Genomic DNA, 14,471 nt, shown 5'->3' on the forward strand with positions numbered 1-14,471 from the left:
AGGTTTGTATATTCCAATACTTCACTTTACATTTTCAGTTGTAATAGGATTAGTTATTTATTTTCTTTTGTGAATATTGGCCTTTTTATTGCTTTGACCTTTACAGTTTATGACAAGCAGACCTGAACTGGAAGAGATCCTTTACGACCCAGAGATTGAATGGACTCTCCGTGTCCGTTTGAGAGCTGCTAGGCAAGTCAGACAAGAAGCACAAGAAATGGCTGAACAAAGAACTATGATGGATTATGCCAAGCCCACCCTCATCGGGACTGTCTCCAGCATTATCAGGCCAACTATTGCTGCCAATAACTTCGAAATTAAACCGGCCATAATCCAAATGATACAAAATACGGTTCAGTTTTGTGGTATGGCCCATGAGGATCCGAATGCCCATATTGCTAACTTCTTGGAAATCTGTGACACCTTCAAACACAATGGGGTAAGTGATGATGCCATCCGACTGAGGTTATTCCCATTTTCTTTGAAGGATAAAGCCAAAGCTTGGTTGAACTCATTACCAGCAGGATCTATAGCCACATGGGACGAAATGGCCAGCCGTTTTCTCTCTAAATATTTTCCCCCTTCTAAAACTGCTAAAATGAGGAATGACATCACTACTTTTTTCCAGCAAGAGGGGGAATCTCTCTATGAGTCCTGGGAACGTTACAAGGAGCTACTAAGGAGGGTTCCTCACCATGGCCTTCCGATTTGGCTACAGGTGCAAACATTTTATAATGGTCTGACCGATTCAAACAAGACCATCTTAGATGCAGCAGCTGGGGGCTCCATAAACAATAAGACTCCCGAGGTTGCCCATGCACTCATCGAGGAGATGGTAGCCAATAACTACCAATGGCATTCAGAAAGGACACCAGTTAGAAAGCAGCATGGCCTTCATAATGTGGATACATACACAACTCTCTCTGCACAAATAGGAGCACTTAGCAAAAAAATTTGATGAGATGCAGATGGCAGCTATGCATGTACAGTATGATAAGTGTGGGGGAGGCCATGATAGCACTGAATTCCAAGTTGGCAGTCAGTCTTTTCAGTCCACAGAACAAGTAGACTTTGTTGGCAATTTTACAAGACAGCCAAGAAATCAGTACCATCATGCCCATAACCCCGGATGGAGAGGCCACCTGAATTAGCATGCACCTAAGCCTTTCCACCAAAACTTCTATCAGCCGGAACCGAAATCTAACTTGGAGGAGCTGATGACCAAGTTCATAGCTAGTGCGGAAAATAGATTTCAGAATAACGAAACATCGATAAGGAACTTGGAAACTCAGGTTGGGCAGCTGGCACAGATGATTTCAGAAAGGGCTCCGGGTACCTTACCTAGTAACACCATGGTAAACCCAAGGGAACAAGAGACTGTTGGGAGAATTCCCAATTCAGATACTTAGTCATAAACTGTCTTACTTGCTTTTGTTTTTATTTTTTTTCATAGCATTTAAGCTTAGTTAGTTTTTCTTAGAATTTAATTGAATAAAGATACTGATCTCCTCTTCTACTTTGCAAGTGATTTCTAGCAGAAGAAGTTTTCCACCGACAACATATTGCAGAATTTAAGAATGATCTTCAGGGAAGTCCTCTAAATACCTCCTATTACTTGATGATGCTCTTGCTAGTTTTATTGTTACTGCCTAACACTACGAACATTGAGGACAATGTTCATCTTAAGTGTGGGGGAGTGAGCCCGAGGCTAGGGTATGGGGGCTGAAACCATGCACCCCAACACACATATGCAGGCAATGACATAACCAAAAAAAATTGGAACCCCTCAAATTCATTACTATTTATTTGATGATTTTTTTTAAGAAGGAATTCAATGAGTTGAGGGAGACTGATGTACTTGTTAAGTTTTTATTCTTGTGAATGACCCAATTTGATATATGCATGAGAAAAGGGGAGCTGAATATGCTTTTCAGCATGACTAGCCCTAACTATCTTCATGTGTATGGAAGCCCTTGATTTCATGATTAATGGTCAAGAGAGCTAGTGCACATCTGAAGTGCTGATTCTTGAGGTTCAATAATTGCAAAGAAGGACAAAAGCCCAAATTGACTCCGCTATTCTGAGCTGAATAGTAAAACTAGCAGCTTAGAACATGAGTCTTATTTACCTACCTCAAGCAAATGACCAGTGTGAGATGGAGCATAAGATGCACTCACACCAAAAAAAAAAAAAAAAAAAAAAAAAGAGAGAGAAAAGTGTGAGATGGAGCATAAAATGCACTCACACCAAAAAAAAAAAAAAAGGGTGAGATGGAGCATAAGATGCACTCACCCCTAGAATTAAGAAATTGTGGTGATAGCTGAGGTTCAAAGGGGCACTCTAAAGTTGAACTCTCATTAAGATTTAGTTACAGATGTAAAACTTAGTGAAATTTGATTATTAACATTGACAATTAAGGAGGTGATTTATATATGAATTAGGAGTGAAGGGTAGACTATGATAAAATTCATATTCTCCTTTCCTTGGATCTTATACATATCTTAAATAGTAATTTACAAGAATAAGAGTTGAGCACTTACAAAAGTCCCCCGACTACTCAATGAATTTCTATCTTAAAAAGTTCACCAGGTAAATGGTAAGAACAGAAGGGGGGAATGTTCAGTTTATGGCTGATGTCCTTGCTTGAGGACAAGCAAAAGCTTAAGTGTGGGGGTATTTGATGAACTTACAATTTATCTATAATTTTTGAGGACTTTAGCATGGATTTTTATGCCGGTTTTATTAATTTTTGCCTTAATTTAGCTTAATGCTAAGAATAAGTTCAGGGATAATTAATCCAAGAAAAGGAAATAAAAAGGCAAGAAAAGAAGGTTCAAAAAGACCAATTTCAGTCCAGCCCGGTCGTGGAAGCAAGAGAGAGCACTTCGGCCCAAGAAGAGCAAGTGAATTTCTTGAGAAAACCCAAGAAAAGAAAGCCTAGTTATGAGTAGAATTCGACCCAGCAAGGAAAGCCCATTCTCAGCCCAAAAGAGCAGCTCAATGTATAGCTATCATGTGCTAAGAGAGAGCCTAAGTGTAGCCCAAATAGCAGCCCTTAGGAGACTTTCAAGAGAGCTCTAGAAAGTTCAAGAAAGGGGTGTAATACACCCCATTCTAGAGGCTTCAAGAAGGGGCAAGAGCCCCCTTGAAAAACTATATAAGGAGGCCTCTAGGAGGGGGGAGAGGTGTTCAATTGCTTGAGAGGAAGGCTCTCCCACTCTTAGAGGTTCGGCCACCTTGAGAGAAGAGAAGAGAAGGAGGCTAGGCGCAAGGAAGAAGAAGAAGAAGGGCTGAAGGAAGTTCAAGACAAGTAAGCTAGAAGAGAAGGTGAGTTCGAATTGAGGGTTTGTGATTCAAAGATCTTTTGTAATAAATCAATTGTAGTTTCATTCTCTTTTGATTCGAATTCAGTTTCTTTGTTATATTTTCTTTCTTCTTTCTCCTTTTTTCCATTCTTCCTTGATGTATTTCAGCTTGTAAAATTTCAGTTCAGCAATCTAATTCTTTTTTATTCATTCAAATGGTCATGAATTGTACTTGAAGTTTCTTGAATAAGGGTGTTATTGTAGATTAATTCGGCCAACTAACCTTCAAAACTCATATCTAAATTCTCAGATCTGAGATTGCAAGATCTGAATTGCTTGAAAGAGAATTTAGATCTGCAATTTTCAGATTGGCCAAATTAATCTACAGCTTGGAATTCCTAGAGTGCTTGAGAGAGACTCTAAGAATTCAGATCTACTATTCAAGAACTGAATTGAGTGCAAGGTTAGAGATAATTTGCACAATTCAGTTGGTGATCAATTCAGATTTGAATTGATGCCTTAGAAGTGTTTGAAGAAATGCATGCATGGGGATTAGATTCTTGCTAGAGATTGAAGAACCGTCACTCATACATAGGATGAACATGCGCTTGAGAGAGGTTGTTCATGACCTTGGGGTTTCACCAACCCAAGGCTCAATCATGATTTATTCGAATGATCCAAATTGATAGATTGCTGAATTCTGAGATTGACATTTACTGCTTACTCTTCTAACCTGATTTGAAGGCAATTGGGCCAATGATTTAGATAGATTTTAATTTAGGATTTTTTTAGCTTTCATTAAAGTTTTGATTTATTTGTTGATCAGATAAGAAGTGCTCAATTTAGTATTGGTAATTGTTTCCTAAATCCTCATGGGAACGATACTTCACTCACTACTTTATTACTTGAACGGCTAATGCACTTGCTAGTGTCACAATGAGCCACACATCATGACATTTTTTTTTTTTTGAGAAAATTGCATTGGATGTATCCCTACTTCTATTTGAGAGCATAACCGATACCTAGTAAATGCCAGCTCGAAATTGATGCTGATTCATAGGCGGGTATGAATGCATACCACAAATCGAATGGTTGCTCAGTTGGTACCTTAGCTGGGTAATACAGATATGCGCGCGGAATCTAATCCCGCTATTACCATTACCTTGTAGAATTGTTATTGTGTTGCGTTAAATAAAAGAAACAAAAAATCTCCACTATTCAATTATCTTGTCCCTTTTGTATATAAAGAACTGAGGTCCCGGAGATTTCTGTTCCTCCATCTCGTCTTCCTGTTTCTCAGCTCTTCGCGTAACAAAACCAAAAACCATGGCCGCCGAGGAGGCAGCAGCGGGGGTTCATGTGCTCATGGTCGCTTTTTCCTCTCAAGGACACATCAACCCGATGCTCAGGTTAGGGAAACGTCTTGCTTCTAAAGGTCTTCACGTCACACTCGCCAGCACTGAGATTGCACGCCACCGTATGCTCAAAGCCATCGCCAATAATTCTACCACCGCCACTAGTAATAACAACAACGTTGAAGCCACTGACGGCACCACCACAATCCGACTCGAGTTTTTCTCCGATGGGTTTAGCCTCGACTACGACCGTGGGAAAGATGTCGACCACTACATGGATTGCCTTGCAAAGTTCGGCCCTGAAAATCTCTCCAACCTCATTGACAATCTTTCCAGCACAAATGGTCAGAAATTTTCCTGTGTCATTAACAATCCTTTTGTACCTTGGGTTGCCGACGTCGCGGCTCGTCACAATATCCCCTGTGCCATGTTCTGGATTCAGCCTATCTCCCTTTACGCCATTTATTACCGTTTCTACAACGAAATGAATCCCTTCCCCACGTTAACCAACCCAGACATGAGTGTACGCTTACCTGGACTTCCATCTTTGCAAACAGAAGACTTGCCGTCGTTCGTTCTACCATCAAATCCTTTTGGTAGCTTCCCCAAGATGTTCCGCGAGCTGTTCCGGAATTTGAAGAAGGTGAAGTGGGTGCTGAGTAATTCCTTCTACGAGCTAGAGAAGGATGTGATCGAATCCATGAAGGAGCTCTACCCGATTAGACCAATTGGCCCATTAGTACCGTCGGCCTTGCTGGGTGAAGGTGACGGAGAACAACGCGACATCGGCTTTGAGATGTGGGCAGCTGAAGAATTGTGCATCGAGTGGCTGGACAAGAAGCCGCCTTCCTCGGTTGTATACGTCTCGTTCGGCAGCATCGTGGTGCTATCGGCGAAGCAGATGGAGAACATCGCGATGGCTCTCAAGAAGAGCAACCGTCCATTCCTATGGGTGGTGAAGCAGCCAGAGTACGCGGTCTCTGATGGCACTGGACAGTTACCACCTGGGTTCTTAGAAGAGACAGAAGGGAGAGGGCTGGTGGTGTCATGGAGCCCTCAGACGAGAGTGCTGGCTCACCCAGCTGTCGCCTGCTTTATAAGTCACTGTGGATGGAATTCGATGTTAGAAACGGTGGTGGCTGGGGTGCCGGTGATCGCTCTCCCACAGTGGACGGACCAGCCGACCAATGCCAAGCTCATGGCGGACGTCGTTCAAATGGGTTTGAGGCTGAGACCGGACCAAGATGGAGTCGTTAGTAAGGAAGAAGTAGAGATGTGTATAGAGGAAATTACCAGTGGACCCAGGTCAGAGGAATTGAAGAAGAAGGCCGCACAATGGAAGGAAGAGGCTAGGAAGGCGGTGGCGCAGGGTGGATCGTCAGATCGGAACATACAACTTTTTGTCGATGAGATAATAGGGAAGTACAGTACCTCCTCGCCCACTGAAGGTGATATAAAAACAGAGGAGGATGTGATGCAGTGTGTGGAAGAAAAATAAAATCATATGACCAGTTAGTGGATTTATAATTAGCTTAGTTTTTCATTAAAACCAATATTACCTCCCTTTTGCAGTTTTGCAGTTAAAAGGAGACACGTTTTTCATTTAACTAAATGTTAAATGTAGCATTAGTTTTTCATTTAATGTTTTAATAATTAATTTTTGTTCATGTTATATATAGTCTCAATTCTTAAGTCAAAGACATGAAGTTTTTTTCTCAAAAGGTTTTTTTATCAAAGTTGAAAGAGTTTATCTCTTGGATGAATGAATCCCCTCTTCTTAGGTGAATGAGTTTCCAATCCTTAAGTCGTATCTGATCCCATTCAGCTTCCATATCTTCATATACTTATGCACCACTTCTGCTGAGTCGAAGTGACTTGATGTTCAAACTTGTTGCTTTCTTCAAACCTTTTATTAGTGCCTTCCGATCCATTCAACTTGGGCTGCAGATGTGGCATGAATTCTTCGACTTTCTGCAAAAATAACTATAGATAGGTCCTTGGATAATAATAATATTATGAATCCAATTGCAGCTCTCTGTAATTGACACGTAAACTCCGTACAAAGCAGATATTGTCTTTTCGGGAGTTTGCCTTAGTGTTGGCTTTGGAGGGGCTTATACGAATTATAATAATGAAAGACAGCTTTTTCAATTAGCCGGGATGGGTAAAGGGGAGATTGGCCGACCAGAAATTTTGCAATGTACGGTTGTTGTGTATACTTAAGAAGGGATTTTAATTTAAATTGAACCCAATTAGACACTAAACTGGTAGAGCTACTAGTTTAGTACCATAGCATATGGGTTTTATTCCTACTTGTGCTATGAGCCAAATTGGTCATGTTGTTTTAAGAATACCAATTTAGTGGGACTTTAGCTCGACCCAGTTGACTGAAGATGATGAATATTCCAGTTCCCTTCATTGGCTATTCAATTTCAAGCAGCCTAATTTGAAATTTCAGTTTCTAGCTAGTTAATTTGATGTCGTGTTGGTTTGAATCAAGCATACCGTATATGTTTCCACTCTCCGGTGGTAAAACAAACTGGATTTCCTGCCCACACTCTACACCTATATTGTATTACAGCCACAAATGGCCATGTAAGATGTAAACTTTTAAAAACCAATCCAGAATCAAAACTATTCTAGCCACCGGTTTCGAGATTGAAATAAAAATGGCCAATAAACATAAAATGGGTAAACGGTTTGACTGCTTTAATAATGGATTGCTGATCAAATTAATAGTTTTCGGTCAAGAACCGGGTAAAGGACAGAATGAAACCGATTGAATCATTCACTGACAAAGATGTATGACTGCAGTGAATAGAGTGCTGGTAGAGAATGTGAATAGAAAATCCGAGTTGGTGGTAAAAATCGGAAAAAGAGACAAACTGTTAACGTCTTTCTACTTTTTATGAAACAAAACAACCTGTAGGGCTGTCAATATGGATTTATTCACAAGGTCGAAACCCATCCGGCATCTCATACCATTAAGAACCGAGACTGATATATAAGATAACAATATTATATATATATATATATAGAAATTAATTTTATATATGTATAATTAATAAATTCAATATTTTATATTATATGAGTCAATCATATAAGTTAAAATGTAATTAATTATTAGATAATATTCGAATTAATTTGAAATTTGAATAATTGAATCGGTTTTGGATGCATTTGGGTCCAATCCAAATCGGTCGACCCGATTATATCCCTTTCAAAGTATCGGGTAGACGAGTACGTAATGAAAGTCGACTCGATTTATGACCCACAAAGACACCATCGACACTATCGAAGTAGAGATTACGTTTTGAAATTTGAATATCCATAGACATTGACATAATCATTGATAGCGTATATTAAATAATAATTTAGGGTTTTTTATTGTTCAGTCCACCCTACCGTATATGTGGGATGAATCCTGGCCGTAGATCAATGTCAAATTCAAAACAGGATGCGGTATATAGCGAGGTTATTAATATATTAGAAGGGGGGTTGTAATTTCATATTTTTGAGGTGGATTACAGTCTACTTATAACCCCAGGTTGAAATGTTTCAAAATAATATTTTCTTTAGAAGTGACTTTTACATAACCCAAGGTTAAATCAGTATACAAAAAATTTATGGAAAAGTACGGACAGGCTCAATGCAAATTTTTTATTTTCACTGGAGAGCTATAAACATTCAAAAGGTCAAAAACCCACACCCTATGTATCTATATCTGCCCATGACACCTACCCCAAATGTACTTTAAGCCTAAAAATTTTGACCCTAGACTGAATGTAATTCTCCCAAAAATTTATACTTGATAATTCAACCAAATAAGATTATGGTGTGATAAAGTCTAATCACCTATGTGGCAGTAATGTGGCTGAAAAAAATAGGCATCTAACCTAATGATACCAAAACACTACCTAATTCAGCATAAGAAAGATTTAGTATCAAGCATATGGATATTTTGAACCATGTATTCGTCTAGGTTCTCTTTCTCTCACACACTCGTCTTAACATTTTAATTTGGCCTAATTCTATATCTTAGTTGAGCTAACCAGGTGGTGTGACATGTTGACACCATAAGGAATCCAAAAGTTATTTCTTAAGTATTAAATCCACATCCCCAAAATATTTTAATTTGGCCTACATTGATTTTTTTTACACCACTAATAACCCTCTCTCCAAAATACCAATTGAGGGGATGGATGGTTGGGTTATAACTCATATTTATACATGTTAAAATTATTATAGGCTGTTCATCAAATTGCATTCAATCCAAACCAGGCTTGGATTGGTAAATAGGTAATTCTTCAACTTGCACCCCCAATCCAAACCATCGGCCAGTTTCCACCCCTAGAAAAAGTGTTTAAAAAGGTCATTATCCAATGTTGATCTAGCTATATGGTATGTCTAACGGATATAACATCTTAAAAATTATTAAATGTATTAAATTATTGTTATTATTTAAAATAAAATTACTATCTAATAATTCATTAAAAACAGAAAAATATTAAATTAAAAAAATATTAGATCTATGAGAATGAAAAATAATTTGTAGTTCATAATTCTATGACAAGTCATATGTAATTCACAAATTTTAATTACTAAAATAATTATTTGTGTTTTACTATTTTTATTTCTGTAAATACCAAAAGATAAAAATTATTTTTGACACAAAGTGTTGATAAATCTGAGTTCATTTTAGGATGAAACGTGTGGAGGAATGTTAGGATGAAAAGAGAGTATTTGAAAGGTCAAAAATGAATACAGTGCAAAATGAATAATTATATCCCATGAATAAAGTTTTTTTTTTTTTCCTTAAGAAAAATGTCGCTACAGCCATGCCATTATACAGACAGGACAAACAAACTTCATTATAAAAGACTAAAAGAGTTAGAAAATTAAAGGCTGTGGATGAAAACAAAATCCATGAAGTTTGACATGTATGGTACAGAGAGTTGCCGCTAAAAGTGTTATTTTATTTCTTGAATCTAATAAATCTAGTAACTGAAATTAGAGTAGTTTTCAACCACATGCGTTGAACATCATAATAAAGATAATGTTTCTCTATCCCCGTACGTAGTTGGGCCGACTTATATATCACCCTTTTTTTGTCCTTATACATAGTTGGGCCGACTTATTCCTGGTTATGACTTGTGAAGGATGACAATTTCCTCATCCCATTATTCTGATCCGATGGGATTGATGATGGATATTGATGAGAGGTGATTAGGCCAGATCTAATAAACAAGTGATATATAGACGTTATCTGCTAGCAGGATGACAATTCAGCAAGGACAACTTTGTCAGTAGTTCGGGAGCTTAGGTGTTTGGGTACCTCGGTATCAAAGCCACTTTAGCACCCGAGTACCGAAGTGACATGTAATCGATTCCAGAAACTTCTCAATAGACTTTGAATCTCCCGGGATCATGTCGTGTAATAGCAAGCCTTATCCTCTCCTCGCCTGGATCAAAAGTTAACGATAGGCTTCCAGAAGCAGAATGGATCCCACCTACGTGGGCCAAGGATCCCGGAGCTGTTTCGTGAGACCCACGGTAGCTCAACTATATAAAGGCATTGACCCCCAAGACACAGGTGCACGCGATTAAGTGCATTCTAGCTCTCCTATTTCTCAACTCTTAGCTCGCATATCATAGTTACTAACTTAAGCATTGGAGCGACCTCGTCGGGTTACCCCCCCCCCCCCCGGTTTCTCTAATACCTTTCTTTACAGTTCAAGCGACCTACTTGGCGACAAACGTCTGAGCTGCCCTACAGCTAGGAGCATCTAGATCGCACACCATCAATTGACACCGTCTATGGGAATACGATCAAAAGGTCATTTCAATCTTAGTCTCAGTCTCAATCTCACTCTCAACCGCATCTTCCAGCAATATCGGAAAAGGGCCTCGACATGAATGTCACCGGGGGCAAGAGCAACAAACAACCATTCCCCAAGGTTCCTCGGTGACCATCGGTTAGTTCACTATCCCTCTGACAGCTTTGGGGGTCCCATCACTATCTGTGACCACCACATTCTTGGAGCCCTCCGTGATCCCCCTGGGGTTGGGCATTCCCAATTTAATGACCTCATTCAGAGCATCCGAATAATGCAGATCCAGATGCAACAGATTCACCAGTTCCAGCAATTCCAGCAATATTATTTCTACCAGCAATAGTTCCCATCGTTGCAACCAAACCAGCCAATGGATCAATATCAAGGACAGACCTAGAACTAGAACCAGCGCCGAGCCCATCAGAGCATCCGTCAATCTTCCCCACGGGGCGAGAGAACCTCATAGGTACCGGTCCCTCCCAGGGGACGAACCCCACCTCAGGGCAGAGTAGATGAATGGTGTACTCCCCCAGTCTCTCAAAGGGGGAACCAAAAGGACAGACCTGAGATCAGCCAGCCTGAGAGGAATAGTCGGCAACTTCTGTAGTAGGAGAATGTAGACCCATCAGCACCCCACAACAGCTAACACTGGTCTCACGACAAAGAAGAAGTGGCAAGAAGGACCCCTGATCCACCTCACCCCATCATTCGGAGCAAAATAGAGATACCTTACAACACCGAAGCCAGCATTACAAATGCAGGGCTAGCAAAGAAGCAGAAGCGGTGACATCGCAAGACTCACCTTCCTCAGCCAGGAAAAACCTGCCAACGAAGCCCAACCAACTGGTAGAGCAAAGCAGAGAAAGAGAAGAGGTAAGCTTGGTGGCTATGAGATCAGCGCTTGCTTTGTTGAGTCGGTCATCCCCCTGTCACCTGAGCTCCTAGCAGCCCTAATGCCAAAGGATTTTAAAGTACCACCATTGGACAAGTACAACGGGTCTTTCGACCCCAATGATCATGTGGATGCCTTCCAGTCCCAGATACATCTTGTTGGTGCCGACGAAGCTCGTATGTGCGTGGCTTTCTCCACCACATTCTGAGACTTAGTTCGGACCTGGTACAAGAACCTTGCGCCAGGCTCCATCAAAAGCTGGGCGTAGTTCACGAACATGTTCACAGCCCACTTCATCATTAGTAAGAAGTGCCCAAAGCCAAAGGAGAGCCTTCTGAACATGGTGTAGAGGGAATGAGAATCAATTCAAATCTATATCAAGCACTTTAATGAGACCTATTTATAGATACCAGACCTTGATCTAGTGGTACGCCTTACCGCAGCTCAGTAAACAAGCCAAAGAACATCAAGGAGATCAACCAGAAGACAGAAAACCAGCAAGACAAAAAAAGGAAGAGAGAAGAAGATGGAACAAGCAACAGTAAGCAAAAAAGGAAAAAGACCAAGTCCCCGAGGATAAGAAGCAAATTGCTGCACTCGAGGAGTAAGTCCCCCTCCCGAAGCTACAGGTCAGGTTGGCGTTCCAAGACCCCTCCTATAAAGAGAACTAACTACACTCCCCTTAACGCGATGCGAGGAGAGATCTTAATGGCTATCAAGGACTCCTCCATTGTCAGATGGCCACCTAGGCTACAGGGAGACCCAATGACCAGAAACCCATATGTCTATTTCCAATTTCATTGGGACCATGGCCACAGCATGGCGAATTGCAAAAACCTCCGCGACAAGATTGAGGAAATCATCTGTCGTGGGTATTTGAAAAACTATATTCTGTGCAAGGAGAAAGGGCAGGGGAACTGACAAGAAGATCGGAAGAAAGATGCCCTACAGACTAGTAGACAGAATGACCAGCCACCACAGTAGCTACTAGAAGAAAGATCGATCCGCTAGATGATCAACATGATCACAGGTGGATCCATTGTAGCGAGGTGCACAGTAGTAGTAGGGAAGACTTTGGTCCAAGAACTGGAGCACGAGGCAGAGAACCCACCAAAGTGACCTCGGATAGAAGAATCCATTTACTTCACTGAGGACGATGCTCGTGGGTTTTAGTACTCTCATGATGACACCCTTGTTGTAAAACTCATCATCAATGCTTTCGAAGTGAAGCGGATCTTGGTGGACTCAGGCAGTTCGGCCAACATCCTCTTCAAAGGGACCTTTGACAAGTTACAACTACAGCAAAGCAATTTGAAACCGGTGGATACCCCCTAATAGGGTTCAACGGAGAAGAAGTCAGGCCTATAGGTTGGCCCATCACACATGCTTTACGTGCAATAGTATCAACCTACTATCTAGTGGTGAAGTTTCTGACAAATTACCGAGTAGGGGTCATACGAGGCGATCAGCTCGATTACCGTAAGTGCTACGTGGTTGCCCTCAAGGGAAAAGCAAAGTTGGTGGAAGACGTCGAACTGGAGCAACCAGCGGACTACATCGAGGAGTGAGCTGCCCCGATGGAGGAGACAGTCCACATACCGATCTCTAAGACCGAGCCGACCAAGACTCTCCAGATCAGTGCCCCGATAAGCGAACCGCTTTGAACACAAATAGTAAGTGGAGGGTAGTCGATGAGGAGGTCAACTAGTGTCTGTGAACCCTTTAGTCAGGCCAGTTAGACAAAGAAAACGCAAACTCGCCCTAGAGTAGTGGAGGGTAGTCGATGAGGAGGTCGAGAAGATCCTCGCTGCAGACTTCACCAAGGAGGTTCATTACCCGAGCTGGGTCGCTAACCCCATGCTAGTGAAAGGGCCAGTGGCAAGTGGCGCATGTGTGTCGACTACACCAACCTGAACAGAGCCTACCCAAAGGATTGCTTCTCCCTTCCCAGAATAGACCGCTTGGTAGATGTGACCTTAGGGCATGAGTTGCTGAGTTTTATGGACGCTTACTCCGGCCACAACCAGATTACGATGGGCATAGCCGACTAGGATAAAACTGCTTTTGTAACTGAACTCGGGTTGTACTATTATAAAGTCATGCCCTTTGGTTTGAAAAATGCTGGAGCAACTTTCCAACGACTTGTAAACAAAATTTTTTAGCCTTTAATTGGCAATAAAGTGGAGTGTTACATTGATGACATGGTCGTGAAGACATTGTTTTCTAGATCTTTAATTGATGATTTAAATGTTGTTTTTCAAATTTTAACGAAGTATAATATGAATCTAAACCCAAATAAGTGTGTTTTCGGGGTCATGTCAAGCAAGTTCCTTGGTTACATAGTGAACCAACGTGGCATCGAAACTAATCCAGATAAAATGAAGTATATTTTAGATATGTGACCACCCCAAAAAAACAAGGAAGTCCAACGGCTAACTAGCCGAATAGCAACCCTAAACCAGTTTATGTCTAAATCGGCGGGTCAGTGCCTACCCTTTTTAAGGCAATAAAAAAGAATGAAAACTTTGAGTGGACCAAAGAGTGCTAGCTTGCGATTGATGAACTGAAAAGGTATCTAAGTACCACCCCGTTTTAACCCGACCTGAGGAAGGAGATGAATTGAAGTTGTACCTCTCCGCGAGTGACGAAGTGGTCAGCTCGGTACAGTAGACCGGGTCCAATGACCAATCTACTATGTAATTAAAGTTTTACAGGACGCGGAGACCAGGTATCCCGACATCGAGAAGCTAGCGTATGCATTAGTAGTTGCAACTAAAAAACTACGCATGTACTTCCAAGCACACACCATAATCGTCCTCACCAATAGACCTCTAAGGCATATTCTGCTTAAGCCTAAGTTGTCAGGGATATTGACGAAGTGGTCTATCGAGCTAAGCAAGTACGACATCCGGTTCGAGCCACGACCAGCAACCAAAGCTCAAGTCTTGGTGGATTTCGTTGTAGAGTGTACGTTCAACACGTCAGCCCCTAAATTGACTGAGCTTGCTAACATGTCAAAGGTGTCAACCAGTGCGACACCGATCCCGATCGGGGTAAGATCGACCTGGGACGAGGAGACCTGGAT

General features: G+C 41.2%; 1 protein-coding gene and 1 non-coding gene across 2 annotated transcripts; one reads left to right on the top strand and one right to left on the bottom strand.

Annotated features, from left to right (window-relative positions):
• Positions 1 to 595: 595 nt before the first annotated feature.
• Positions 596 to 702, bottom strand: LOC148877293 (small nucleolar RNA R71). Its single transcript, XR_016106317.1, has one exon. It is a non-coding gene; the product is annotated as a small nucleolar RNA R71 (small nucleolar RNA).
• Positions 703 to 4,498: 3,796 nt separating this feature from the next.
• Positions 4,499 to 6,382, top strand: LOC148877294 (UDP-glycosyltransferase 84B2-like). Its single transcript, XM_088965564.1, has one exon. It carries the CDS (start codon positions 4,632 to 4,634, stop codon positions 6,156 to 6,158), a length of 1,527 nt encoding a protein of 508 aa, XP_088821690.1. The 5' UTR covers positions 4,499 to 4,631; the 3' UTR covers positions 6,159 to 6,382.
• Positions 6,383 to 14,471: the final 8,089 nt, after the last annotated feature.

This window comes from Nelumbo lutea, chromosome 1, assembly GCF_056320005.1.
Source record: "Nelumbo lutea isolate HS-2025 chromosome 1, American lotus-T2T, whole genome shotgun sequence".
Lineage (NCBI taxonomy): Eukaryota > Viridiplantae > Streptophyta > Magnoliopsida > Proteales > Nelumbonaceae > Nelumbo > Nelumbo lutea.